The 12,693-nt window shown below is 40.2% G+C and overlaps 1 protein-coding gene across 3 annotated transcripts in view; it reads right to left on the reverse strand.

The window, feature by feature from the left end:
• The window catches only part of PDLIM3 (PDZ and LIM domain 3), a 30,315-nt gene extending 18,745 nt beyond the window's left edge, over nucleotides 1-11,570 (reverse strand). For all 3 annotated transcript variants that reach the window (XM_082680329.1, XM_082680327.1, XM_082680328.1), the window contains exons 1-3: nucleotides 11,387-11,570; nucleotides 2,418-2,569; nucleotides 696-780 (exon numbers count right to left, since the gene is read on the reverse strand). In XM_082680329.1, coding sequence (XP_082536455.1) covers nucleotides 696-780; nucleotides 2,418-2,569; nucleotides 11,387-11,479 — 330 coding nt within the window. In that variant the 5' untranslated portion in view covers nucleotides 11,480-11,570. The remainder of the gene's footprint in view (nucleotides 1-695; nucleotides 781-2,417; nucleotides 2,570-11,386) is intronic.
• Between the last annotated feature and the right edge of the window lie 1,123 nt (nucleotides 11,571-12,693).

Consider the following 12,693-nt stretch of genomic DNA (forward strand, 5'->3'; position numbering starts at 1 on the left):
ACATTTCCCATATACCACAATTGAGGGTTGGTCTAATTGCAGTTTTTTGGAGGTTTTGAAAGTAGACATGGATAAGCATCAGATTATTAGATTAATTTAGCTCATTATATAGCGTTGCCTGAAGGGAAAATCCTTTATCTTTTGTAATTCAGCAGCCCAGGCAGCATATCATCATGATTACATAATGCAAAACTCTTCTCCTAGAGTAAACTTAATTATAGAATGCCAGAACTGATAATTAAAGAAGGATGTAACATAAGAGCTGGGTGAAGACCTTGAGGAATTGAAGTTCACACTAACTATTAGATTAGAGACACCTGTTTCAAATGGTTGACCCTATTTTTGTTTTGCTTTGTGTTAACATCTTAAATTTCTTGGATTACCTCATGGTCATTTGGCAGATGTCCATCATAAAAAATGAAAAAGTAAGTGGACTATACATAGATATAGCTGACTTTTTCCTGATGAGAACGTATTTGTCTTTTAACAAGGTGTTTGCCTAGGCATACTTCTCTTTCTTTCTTGATGTAAGAAGACACGGATAATATAAATTAATCTCGGAGAGTAAAGACAACCACTTCATCAGGTGGCTTATTCCATTTTTTTTTAATATTTGCCACTTTTCCCTCTTGGAAGGTATCCACATCATTTAAAAGGAAATATAATGTGAACATTATTTACTCCAAAATTCATACCTGTGGTTCTGATTCTAAGTTGATTTTGAAAGGATGAGCCTTTCCATCTTCAGTTACCTGTGGAGACCATAAGCGAGTTTCCGCCCTGTAAATAAAACAACGTTTGTAAACCCCAAATTCTAATGGTACTTCCAGTTTTAGTATACTTTAATTTCCTATGTTTCTGAAAATACTAACAAACCCTTGATACTTTGAGCAAAAGCAATATTCCTTGCTCATTATCCTGTATTGTCTTATTGAATTAGTCTTATGTTTTTAGTGTACTTCTGGGAAGACTTGAATGGATCAAAATTGCTTGGAGGACCGCTATGGACTGAATGTTTGTGTCCTCGCCCCACACCCCAGGTTCAAATGTTGAAATCCTAATCCCCAGTGTGATGGCCTTTGGGAGGTAATTAGGGTTAGATTAAATCATTAGAGTAGGGCTCTCATGGTGGGATTAATGACCTTATGAAAAGAAGAGGCATGAGATCTCTTCCCTCTCTGTGTGAATGCATCAAAGAAGGCCATGTGAGGACGTGACCAGGAAGCGGGCTCTCACCGAGAACCCGACCATGCTGGCTCCCTGACCTTGGACTTCCAGCCTCCATAACTATGAGAAGTAAATGTTTGTTGCTTAAGCCACCCAGCCTATGGGATTTGATTGTAGCAACCTGAACTAAGGTGAGGACATTGTACAGTGTCTGGAGAAAGTGGGTCTCCAGTGCTTGTGGGAAGCAGTACAGGACAGGGAGATTCTGGAGGCACACCCTGCAGATGACCACAGGACAAACTGGATCCCTAGATCTCAACTTCCTTCCTGTCCTACCTGGGTCACCACAGGAGGCAGTGAATGAGTTGTCAGGTGGATTTGCTGTTGGCATCAAGGAAATGTGCTTTGCCCAACGCTTCTCATGTATCTACTTGGGATCATGTGGCTCCTACAGGACTATGTGCTTGACAGGAACACAGGTTATGCATAGATAGGGAAAGAGTCAATTTCACTTCGTGAAATGGCAGATTGGCTGACTGATTGTGCCTTTGGATCACAGCAGGGACAATTGTGAATACAACAGCAAGAGGATAAACACACATGCTAACAGCCACTATAACAAATCATTATTTTCACAATTCAGTTTCAGATCACGAGTCTGATGGCAATAGATCAATTTCCTAATGTTGTTTTTGGTCAGAAATGTCTCATTGTCTAAAACCTTCATGTACATGTACCCTCTCATACCTTGTGGGATTCTTCTGGGCTGAGTTCAGTACAAAACAGCCAATAGCATACAGGATATTAGCAACCAGATTTTAACATGATCACATCTTGGCAAGCACGAGATTCTTTTAGGAGCATCTCTAAATTCCACTCCATGTTCTCTACCGTGTTTAGAACAGCAGTATAACTGGACGTGCTGTTTGGTGTTTATGTGGCCAATACCTTAAATGGTTCTATTTTCATCGTCAGCTAACTGCGTTAGTACAGGAAAAAAGTTATTTTAGCCTCTTTCATTATTCTGACATTCCAGAGGATTCTTTTTAGAAATCCTTTGTTAACAGCTACTAGATTGACTGACTTCAGTGAAGAACAGACCAAAGTGGCTGATACATTAAAAAAAAAGCCAGTCAAAATTCTGGGTCCTGTGACACTCCTTCTCACTGGGAAGATGAAATCATTTATACTTCTGGTTCAGGTTCTTCCGCAAAACAGATCAAATTTTAACACCATTAATTAAAGAGCACCTGTCAATTTTGAGACACAGCTGGTGTGCTGCTGCTTTAATCCTGTCCTGTGCATCAGCATGAGTCATGGACTCAGTACCGAAGCCATCAATAGCCAGGATGACATCTCCGGGACACAGGTTGGCAGCTGCCGCCTTGCTTCCTGGAGTAATCTGGAAGAGATCATTTAAAATCACGTTTAAAATCAACACCCTGCACGTTTAAAATCAACACCCTGCAGCATCTTGAGTTTTGTGCCCAACGTTTATATTTCACCTTGGTAACATTTTGAATGCTTCACTGGGCAGGACATATTAAATCTCACTTAAAATAACTCTTAATTGATCAGTTGTGCTACCTCTATTTTCCCATTATGTGAAATAATTTTGTTTCTTACTAACCACATTTCCTCCATCGTGACATCTCTGATTCTCTTTTAAAACATCTTCCATAACTCCCTGTTTGGATCATATTTTCTTTGCTTTAAAGAAAATCATTTGTTTCTTAGGATTTTTTGTCACCCAGAACTCTCTATTTGGGAATAGAACTTTACTACATCTGGGGAGCCTTAATATTTGAACTGAAACTACTTTAGCATCCCTATAATGCACCTGGGATATAGAAAGCTGGAAAGAGAATCACTCTTGTATTAACAAGAAGCAGCCAGATAATATGCAAAATTATGACTTTTCGTGGACTCTTCAGAGAGCCGAAGTTGCAGGGCAACCAACTAGCTTGGAATCTAAGGAAAGACGGGAGTCTCTGAGGAAAGACAAGCATGGGCTCACCTGTACCAGAGCATGGAGGAAGATGGGGCCAAATGTACTAGTTGTTAAGAAGAGTTTAGCTAAAATTATGAACAAATTGCTAAAGGCCAAGTATGAGTTAAGCATTGAGAGTCTAGAACCCGTGGGAACCACAGATACAAGAGAAGTTTGTATCTACTCACAGTCTCTCCTCCATGAATGAAGAACAGATGGAACAAATAGAAAACAACTAACAAGATGGTAGCTTTGAATTAAACCATACCAATAATTACATTATATGTAAATGGCCTAAAAACACATCACGTTCTGTTTTTTAACAGAGTTTGTCAAACTAGGTAAAAAAAAAAAAAAACGCAAGATCTAACCTTATGCCGTCTACCAGAAATCCACGTGGGTTTCTTTTTTGGAGGGGAGGTGGGGAATGATATGAGAAATGATATGGGGGGAAATGATGTGAGAAATGATATGAGAAAAATATGGTTGTTAAATGTTTAGAAAGTGGCATATCTGAAATTATTTCAGATATTTCAACAAAAACATGTTGAGTATACAGTTAAAGGCGATGATTGTTTTGATGGCTATACCTACTCCCAGTTTTTCTGGGTAAATCCCAACTATTTACAACTGCCTAATAGTCCTCACCTGGTCTCACCCTGCCTGCTTCTCTAACATCATCTCACAGCATTCTCACTCCCCCGCCCCTCCCAGTCCACTGCTCTACAGCTAGTCCGATTTCCTTTTAATTCCTCAAATAGGCCAAGCTTGCACCCTCTTCTGGGCTTTGTGCACACTGTTAACTTGCTCCTGAAATGCTTCCCCCGCCTTCATCCGGTTGCTTCTTCTCCTCCTTTTGGTTTAGGCTTAAATGTCATGTTCTCAGAGAGACCTCCCCAGACATCTGACGTAGTTTCTCCAGCCCCCCTCACCACTGTTACACCCTATTGTCTTCTTTTATGAAGACAGTTTGTACTTTCATGTTTGCTTATTTACTTGTGTAGTGTCTGTTTTCCCAACTGGAAGTCTTGAGGATATCGATAATATTATGTATATTCCTAATGCTTCACAGTGTATACTCAGTGTTTGGAATTGATGAATAATTACTTGAAAACTGAATGAAATGGACATTTAACTCAGAACTTGTGAAACAAAAATAACTAGTCCTTATATACCCAAAGATTATGGCTATTAATGTCAACCTGTCATTGTTCCTTTTGCAAGTTCCCACTGTTTAGATCAGAATAATATGTAGAACTTGACTTAAACCTCAAACTGCTCCAGGAATAAACTAGATCGTTCCTAATGTTTAACTTGAGGATCAGTCATTAATTCATTTTTCGTCTCTTTGTTTAATCTAGTCATCAATTCGATTTAAGTGGCTCTAAGAGAGATCCAAGATTCATATAAATGAATAAAATTGCTAAAATGACAAATTCTCATGGGTCCTAGATCTTCAGTCTCATCACTAAAATGTTTATTGTACTCATTTCATGTCTGTGATCACCTCACTGTAGCAATCATGATAATTTCCAGAAGGGACAGATGATGGGGGCTGGGTGAGGACAACTGGAGATCATTATATCTCAGCTTTTAGGAGGCATTTCGTAGATGTTTTTCCATTTAGAAATTCTCCCACACTCAGAACTGTTAGAAGAATAAAAGTTTCCATCCCCAGTGTGACTTGTAGTGCTAAAAATAACCTCAAACTTTTAATTTTCTCTAGCTATAGTTCATCAAAATCAGTACCATCTATTTTTAAACTTCTAAGACCAAAATGCTTTTCTTTGAGTTGAAACATGAGAAAGCATGGCTCAACGTGTTTGCTTTTAAAGCCTCACCTAGCTTTTCTAATATACTTTAATTTGCTTTATATATAATACTCGATCTAGGTTTAGAAGAGCCTAACATTATTTCTTAGCTCTGGTTCAGATGAGTGGAAGGTAGGGTTGTATGTATCTGTCTATATAAATTTTAAACGGAGATATCTGGGGTGCTGAACTTAGATACTGAATATTACTAAATGTTATTAACAACGTTAATATGGAAGTTAATAACTATTTTATGTTTATGCAAAGTATTACATTTGCAAAGCTCTTTCTAATAACTCTCACCATTACAACTCTAAGACAGTCCGGACAAAGAAGGCTGCTTCTCTTTTTCAGAGAACCTGTGGCTTCTCACTAAGGTGGTTGCAGTTGAACAGCTATGTCACCAGCGGTTTCATTAGCTAAATAGGAAAAGTGGTCGATAGTGATGCCAGAACCAACTTCTGACTTTGCGTTCAACCTGGCGATTGATGTCCTGGGACCTCCACATTAGGAGTTGATAAGAAAGAAAAGAATCTGTAGAGAAATGGATGAGAGACAAGGAGAAAACACGATCCTTCACTTCTTAGTTCTCAAGTTCAGCTAGGATAGTGATCAGCAAATGGCCACTAAACTGGCCTGGTTTTTGTAAGTTAAACTATTTGTTTAATCATAAGAATGCATTATTTTCCAGCATGACTTTATATTATTTCTTTGTAGTTTATTTATATTACTTTATATTATTGCTCACAGTTTATTTTTAACATTTTCCCAAATGATGAGGAGAGAGAGCTAAAATGAGGCAAAGAGTTTTTCAGTGGCTTCTTCATTTTTCAGTTTCATTAGGGTCTCAAATGTCAAAAGCATTCAAGAGATCATGGGAAATAGTACTGCTGTCAATCACTTAGCACATCTTTTCTAACTTGTCTGATTAGAAGGATCACTGAGTGTCTTTGCTTAACATAAAGATTCCAGTCCAATCCAGATGCCTGGAATCACGAAACAGAAGCTGTAGCAGAGGAACTAGGGAATTTGTGTTTTTAACAAGTCCCTTAAGATGATTTCTGTTTTTCACATCAACCTATTACTTGGGTTTATTTGGAAAAAACTAACTTAAATCACAGGTAAAGCATCTGTCAATGTCCTATTAACTGTGGGAAACATGAGGGAAGTCCAGAATATCGCCCTGGTGGGATTTCTATATTAAGAATAAAAATGGTTGAAATAGTTATGGAGAAAGACAAGTATATACGGAAGGGCTGTCCTGTGGGGCCTGGATCTAAATAATAAGAAATCCCATTATTCAGTTGTTCTCCATTGCCTACAAATAAACTTCAGTACCTCACCTGGCATCCAAAGCCCTCCAGCACCTGGCTGCAGTCTACATTTCTAGTCCAATCAGTATCTCTGCAAGTAGCGCCTGGGCATGGGTATGTTCATCTTATCTGGGTGAGGCTCATGTGCAGCCACAGGTGAGAACCATTATGGTGGTTTTATACTGTTGGTATCTTTTAAGATGAGAAAACTGTTGCTCAGAAAGTATAAGAAACCTGCTTAGGGTCACACATCCAGTGAAAATTTGAAATTCCTCGTGGGTCTGTCTAACTCAACAGCTCAAGCTCCTCCACTATCCCAAAATGCCACCCCTGCAGGTACTCTCTCTCCCCTGACTCCGCCCATCTCTTTGGCCATACTTTTTTTCATGGAATCCTGGACAAGTTGTATCATGGTAGTTTGTGTTCATGTCTTTTCTGCTGATAACATGAACTTCTCAGGGGAGTAGAAACCCATTAAGTGATGACTGTATCCCGCACAGTGCCTTCCACATAAAATACCTTCTGCACTTAGTAGGTACTTGTGGGATGTATGAATGTTGGGAACAGATGAACCAGTGCTCCCGTGCAGACACATCTTTGTCAAAACACAATTAAGTACAGTCACCCCTCTGAATCCGTGGGTTCCACATCCAGGATTCAACCAACCGAGGGTTGAAAATATTTGAAAAAAAATTCCAGGGAGTTCCAAAAAGCAAAACTTGAATTTGCCACATGTTGGCAACTATTTACATAGCATTTACATTGCGTTAGGTATTAGAAATAATCTAGAGATGATTTAAAGTATAGGGGAGGATGTACCTAGGTTATATGCAAATACCATTTTATATAAGAGACTTGAGCATCCTGGGGTTTTGGTGTCATTGCGGGGGGGGGTTGGGGGCATAGAGGAGTGGGCGTCCTGGAACCAATCCCTCAAGGATACCAAGGGCTACCTGGAAAAAGACTGTATTCAACTGTAAACATTTCTTTCTAAAAGTTCAAATTTCAAATATAATTTATATTAAAGTACTATTCAGTGTTAAAGCCTACAAAACTTAAGAATACACTGACATTTTCTGTGTTGGCACCCAAGTCCATATATAGCATTCTCGGTTAACAGTGATCTTGCTCCTGGGTGTGGTCTGTATAGAAAGGAGGGAAGAGGAACTGAGTGGGAAGGGACATGGTGGCATGAGATGTGTACAGTAGTTTTACATCGTGTACACAAAAGAAGCTTGTGCTTTATTCCAAATTGGACCATTTATGAAAACAAACCATCTGTAACTTGGCTGTGATAGTGGATCCACCTTCTGGGTGGTCCAAACATTTAAGAAAGAAAGAGACTCCTTAGAACCTTCTTGCCAGAAAAAAAAACAGCTGCTCGCTTAGAGATGTGAACCTTAAACTTTATTCTGTGAAATGCCTAGGCCAGTTGTTTATGGTGTTTGCGGTAGCAACTCCCTGCTGCATGCTGAACAACTGAAACTTAAATTCATATTGCACGAAGTAGAGCACACCCTTGCCTAGAAACCGCTTTCCTACAAATCGTATCACAACCGTATCACAATGGCTCAAAAAAGTTTTTGAGATTGTCTGGTGTTTGATTTACCTTCTCATGTTTTTTATGATACAAAGTTTCACCCAGCTGATGCATTGGATGGTAAACAATTGTAGGGTGGGGACCCTTTGTCCTAATTTTGTGAATTGTAATTTCAGCTGATGGAGGGAATTACTTTGTAAATCCTGCCCCCAGCAGAGGGTGGAGCAGAGGACCACAGTCTAAGGAGCATTTCTATAATCTGCTTTTGTAGAGTGTGAGGAAGGGAGGGGAGGGCGTTGCTTGTAGGACAAAAATTGATTTAATTGACTCGAGGACTATATCTCATTCATGGGACTTTTTGTGGTGTTAAGTGCAGGCATTGGCATTTTCATTCTTTGTATGCTTAAGAACTTATGTAAAACAGACAAATCAATTAACAATAAAACAGTTCTCCTTTTTCTTTATTGTGGAATACTTCTGAGGACACAGTTTGCACCTATTATGAAAATAAATTTATGTCAAAAGTGAACAATTTATTCACTCATATTATGTCTGTTTGTATCCTGTGACCTGTATGAGGTACTAGACACTGTGCTTGGCACTGAACAGCCCCCAAATTTGCCAGTTGTTGCCCTGAGGGGGGAGCATTCCATCTGTGGGATACAGATGTACTCAACCATCTGTGGTACAAGGCATGTTATAAGGAGAGGTTGTAGGTCAAGAGCTACAGTAATTAAATGGATGAAATGATGACTGCTCGAAGAAGGCTGGAGAAGTGGTATTTGAATGGGTTTCCACAGGCACAGAGGACAGTGGAGTGGGTGGGGAAGAGAATTCTGGAGAAAAATGATAGCAGGGGCAAAGCCATGTTACAGAAATCATAAGTGGTCCAGAGTATGGGCACCACTACCTATTTATGGAGTGAGAGGAGGAAAGGAGAGAGGAAATGAACTTGAAAACTTGAGCTGGGAGAGAGGGTGAAAGCCATGAATTTCGTGCTACAGACCACACATTGTATTCTCTATAAACTGTGGATGCCACTGAAGGATTTTTTAGAATGGGGAAGATAGGAGCAACCAGCAACCATCTCAAAGATGGCTGGTAAGAATATGCAGGGTGAATTGGAGAGGGGAGACAACAGCTAGGTGTGAAATTAGGAAACCTTGCCTGGGGACAGTGGTAGAAAAAAAGGAAAGTGGTAGATCTGAAAGATGTAGCATCAGTAGGACCAGGGGATGAGTTGCATGGCACAAAACGCCTGTTTGGAAATATCTGTACAATAAGCAGCATCTTTCACGTGTGTGGGCTTCAGGATGCAGGCTTTGGAGGCAGGTCGACCTGCGTCAAATTCTGCCCTGCCGCTTGTGGTCATCGACAGGTTAATGAATCTCTTGAAGCCCCACTCTTTTCATCTGCAGAAAGGGATATTACTACTACTACTCTGATAGGATTCTTGTGAGATCTAAGTGAGTGCATATATAGGGCTTAGAAGAGTGCATAGCAGGCAACAGAGTATACTAACACGCACACAGTCTCATTCACTACCTTTTAACACAGTATAAAAATATTAATAGAATTATTCTACTACCTAATTACAACACTGATAATTATGTTTGTGTAATATTTTTTAGTCTTTTTTCCAAATGAGTTTTAGTATTCTTATAATTTCAGTGGAAATACTCTCAATTAGGTGTTCACTAAGGCAAAAAAGTTCACATGAATATGTTTTCATTTACTCAACAAGAATCTATTTATGTGAATGGCTTTGGGTACACTTGGAATACAAAACAGTTTAGTTCACCCGCTCTCCTTGAGTTAAATTAAAGAGAAAAGCCGTAGTCAAATGAAATGATCAGATGTGTTCGTGCACTGTTATTGAACCAAGTGTCAATATGAGTGATACAAATTAGTTATGAGTTAAAAATTCAAACGGAATTGGCTTCCCAAACAATAACTGTCATCAGATCAAATATATTTACCGATAGCTCCTGCAGTCAACTGCAAAATGTTAAGTTCTGCTTTGAAATAAACACTGTTTATAATGTCAACAACTCAACATTTCAAACATAAGATTAATCATATTGACATGTTCCACAGTAATAGTGAGATATTTCTTTTATAAATCACTGACAGGATTTCTGTGACAAAATTATTCCTTTAAGGTTTAATATAAATATGGTTTATCCTTTGTAAGGATTCAAGAGCTTATTTCATTTAATATAAACAAATGAACACTATACTTCAGAAACTTTAAAAATATTTCTTCGTAGAGATAATGCAAGCTGTTTCCTTTGGTAAATCCATAAAAGGCATTGCTTGGCTCAGGTCACTGAACCATTTTCTGCCTAATTTACTTAGGAACATTTTTGGGGTATGTTAAGTTTTCATGTCTCATATGAAAACACATGTCAGATATGTTTATATGTTTTCAAAAAATGTAAAACAAAGCTTGAAATGTTCCATGGTATGCATCTGTTCCATGAATACATGTTTTGAGATATTTTTAAAAGCCATTCATTCTTAGGACTTGTAAGTAGAACAGAATTTAAAAAGTATTACCTTGTTCAAAGCCTATGTGAGGATATCAGATTATAAGGTATACATTTATAAAATATAGTATAAGCAGTAAGGAACAAAATAAAGCATAGTAAAGGTATAAATATTCTGAAAGTTTATGTTTTAAAATTAGGTTTAATAGGCTTTATATGTGATCATTGAAATAATAATAATTTTCTGTTAAGACAAACACATGTTGGAAAAAAGGTCAACTAGACCAACTAGACATTTACTGACGACAGATCCTGAAGTATCCATTTTCTTTTTTCTTAATTAGACAATACTTTAGAGAATATTAAGTAAGGAAAGCTTGACTTTGATGGTCAAGTATTCAGAGTTATGAGGCTGAGGATGGTTCTCCATCAGGTAAACGAAACTATCTGACACATTTTCTTTGTAGTTTGAGTTGTAGATGATGATTTCTAAGCCAAGTTCCAGCTTTGGAAAATATTTATTCAAAATGCCTGGAAACCTAGGAATACAGATTAGTGACATTGTCCCTGTCTGGGCTGATATGAGCGCTTCCAACTTGGCCAGCCGAGGTCTTGCCCTGCGAACAGCGCCCTGCTGAAGTTTTCCTCCAGACAGGGAAAGCGCTCAGTTGCCTGTCTCTCTCCAACAAACAGCCACCACTGTCTCTCCTTCTCTGGACTCTATCTCATTTGTTATTGAAAGGAGACCCGGAGGGGAGGGCGAGAAGGCAGCCCACCTCGCAGCCTCGCCTTCTCTGAGCGCAGGGAAACCACGCCGTCCGTTCTTCTCTCCTCGGAAAGTTGCTGAAGGCCAACAGGTTGCAGACAGAGACCATTGGAACTGACTGGATTAATTCTCTAAGCTGCGCTGCATCCTCCAGACCTAGTTTGCCAAGGTGCTGCCCTCCCTCGAACCGTGAACCCGAAGCCGAGGCCCCACCCAGCGCACCCCAGTGCCTCGCTGGCCACTCCTCTCCAGGGGGCCCCGCGGCACGCCAGAGTCCCCGACTTGCAGCAGAAGAACGGAAAACACCTACCCTGGTGATGATCAAAGGCTGGTTGAAGTCTATGCCCCCCGAGAGTCTGAAGCCCCAGGGCGCAGGGCCCGGCAGGACCACGTTTTGGGGCATGGTGCCTCCTGGCACGGCCTTTCTGTGGCGCGGGCGCAACCAGTGTCCCCGAGCGGAACAGCCCACTCTGCTCCTGGGGCAGTGTCCTCGCCGGACCGCGGCCGGGGAGCTTTATCCCCGCTCCCGAGTGACGTCACTGGCCTCCCCTCCTCCCCCCCTCCTCCCACCAAGGAGAGCTCCAACTTTGGAAGAAAGAGACGCGCCAGACCCGCGGGAGTTTACAGACGCGCACCGAGCCGGTGCAGCCTCCCAGACCTCTAGGGCGGACGCTGAAGGAGGCTTCGGGTTACAACTCCCACCACTCTCTCTCTTTTTAACATCTTTATTGGAGTATAATTGCTTTACAATGGTGTGTTAGTTTCTGCTTTATAACAAAGTGTATCAGCTATACATATATCCCCCCATATCTCCTCCCTCTTGCGTCTCCCTCCCATCCTCCCTATCCCACCCCTCTAGGTGGTCACAAAGCACCGAGTTGATCTCCCTGTGCTATGCGGCTGCTTCCCACTAGCTATCTATTTTACATTTGGTAGTGTATGTATGTCCATGCCACTCTCTCACTTGGTCCCAGCTTACCCTTCCCCCTCCCCATGTCCTCAAGTCCATACCCTACGTCTGCATCTCTATTCCTGTCCTGCCCCTAGGTTCTTCATAACCATTTTTTAATAGATTCCATATATATGTGTTAGCATACGGTATTTGTTTTTCTCTTTCTGACTTACTTCACTCTGTATGACAGACTCTAGGTCCATCCACCTCACTACAAATAACTCAGTTTCATTTCTTTTAATGGCTGAGTAATATTCCATTGTATATATGTGCCACATCTTCTTTATCCATTCATCTGTCGATGGACACTTAGGTTGCTTCCATGTCCTGGCTATTGTAAATAGTGCTGCAATGGACATTGTGGTACATGACTCTTTTTGAATTATGGTTTTCTCAGGGTATATGCCCAGTAGTGGGATTGCTGGGTCGTATGTCGTTCTATTTTTAGTTTTTTAAGGAACCTCCATACTGTTCTCCATAGTGGCTGTATCAATTTACATTCCCACCAACAGTGCAAGAAGGTTTCCTTTTCTCCACACCCTCTCCAGCATTTATTGTTTGTAGATTTTTTGATGATGGCCATTCTGACTGGTGTGAGGTGATACCTCATTGTAGTTTGGACTTGCATTTCTCTAATGATTAGTGATGTTGAGTATCCTTTCATG

Source organism: Grampus griseus, assembly GCF_964374135.1.
Source record: "Grampus griseus genome assembly, chromosome: 21".
Classification (NCBI taxonomy): Eukaryota; Metazoa; Chordata; class Mammalia; order Artiodactyla; family Delphinidae; genus Grampus; species Grampus griseus.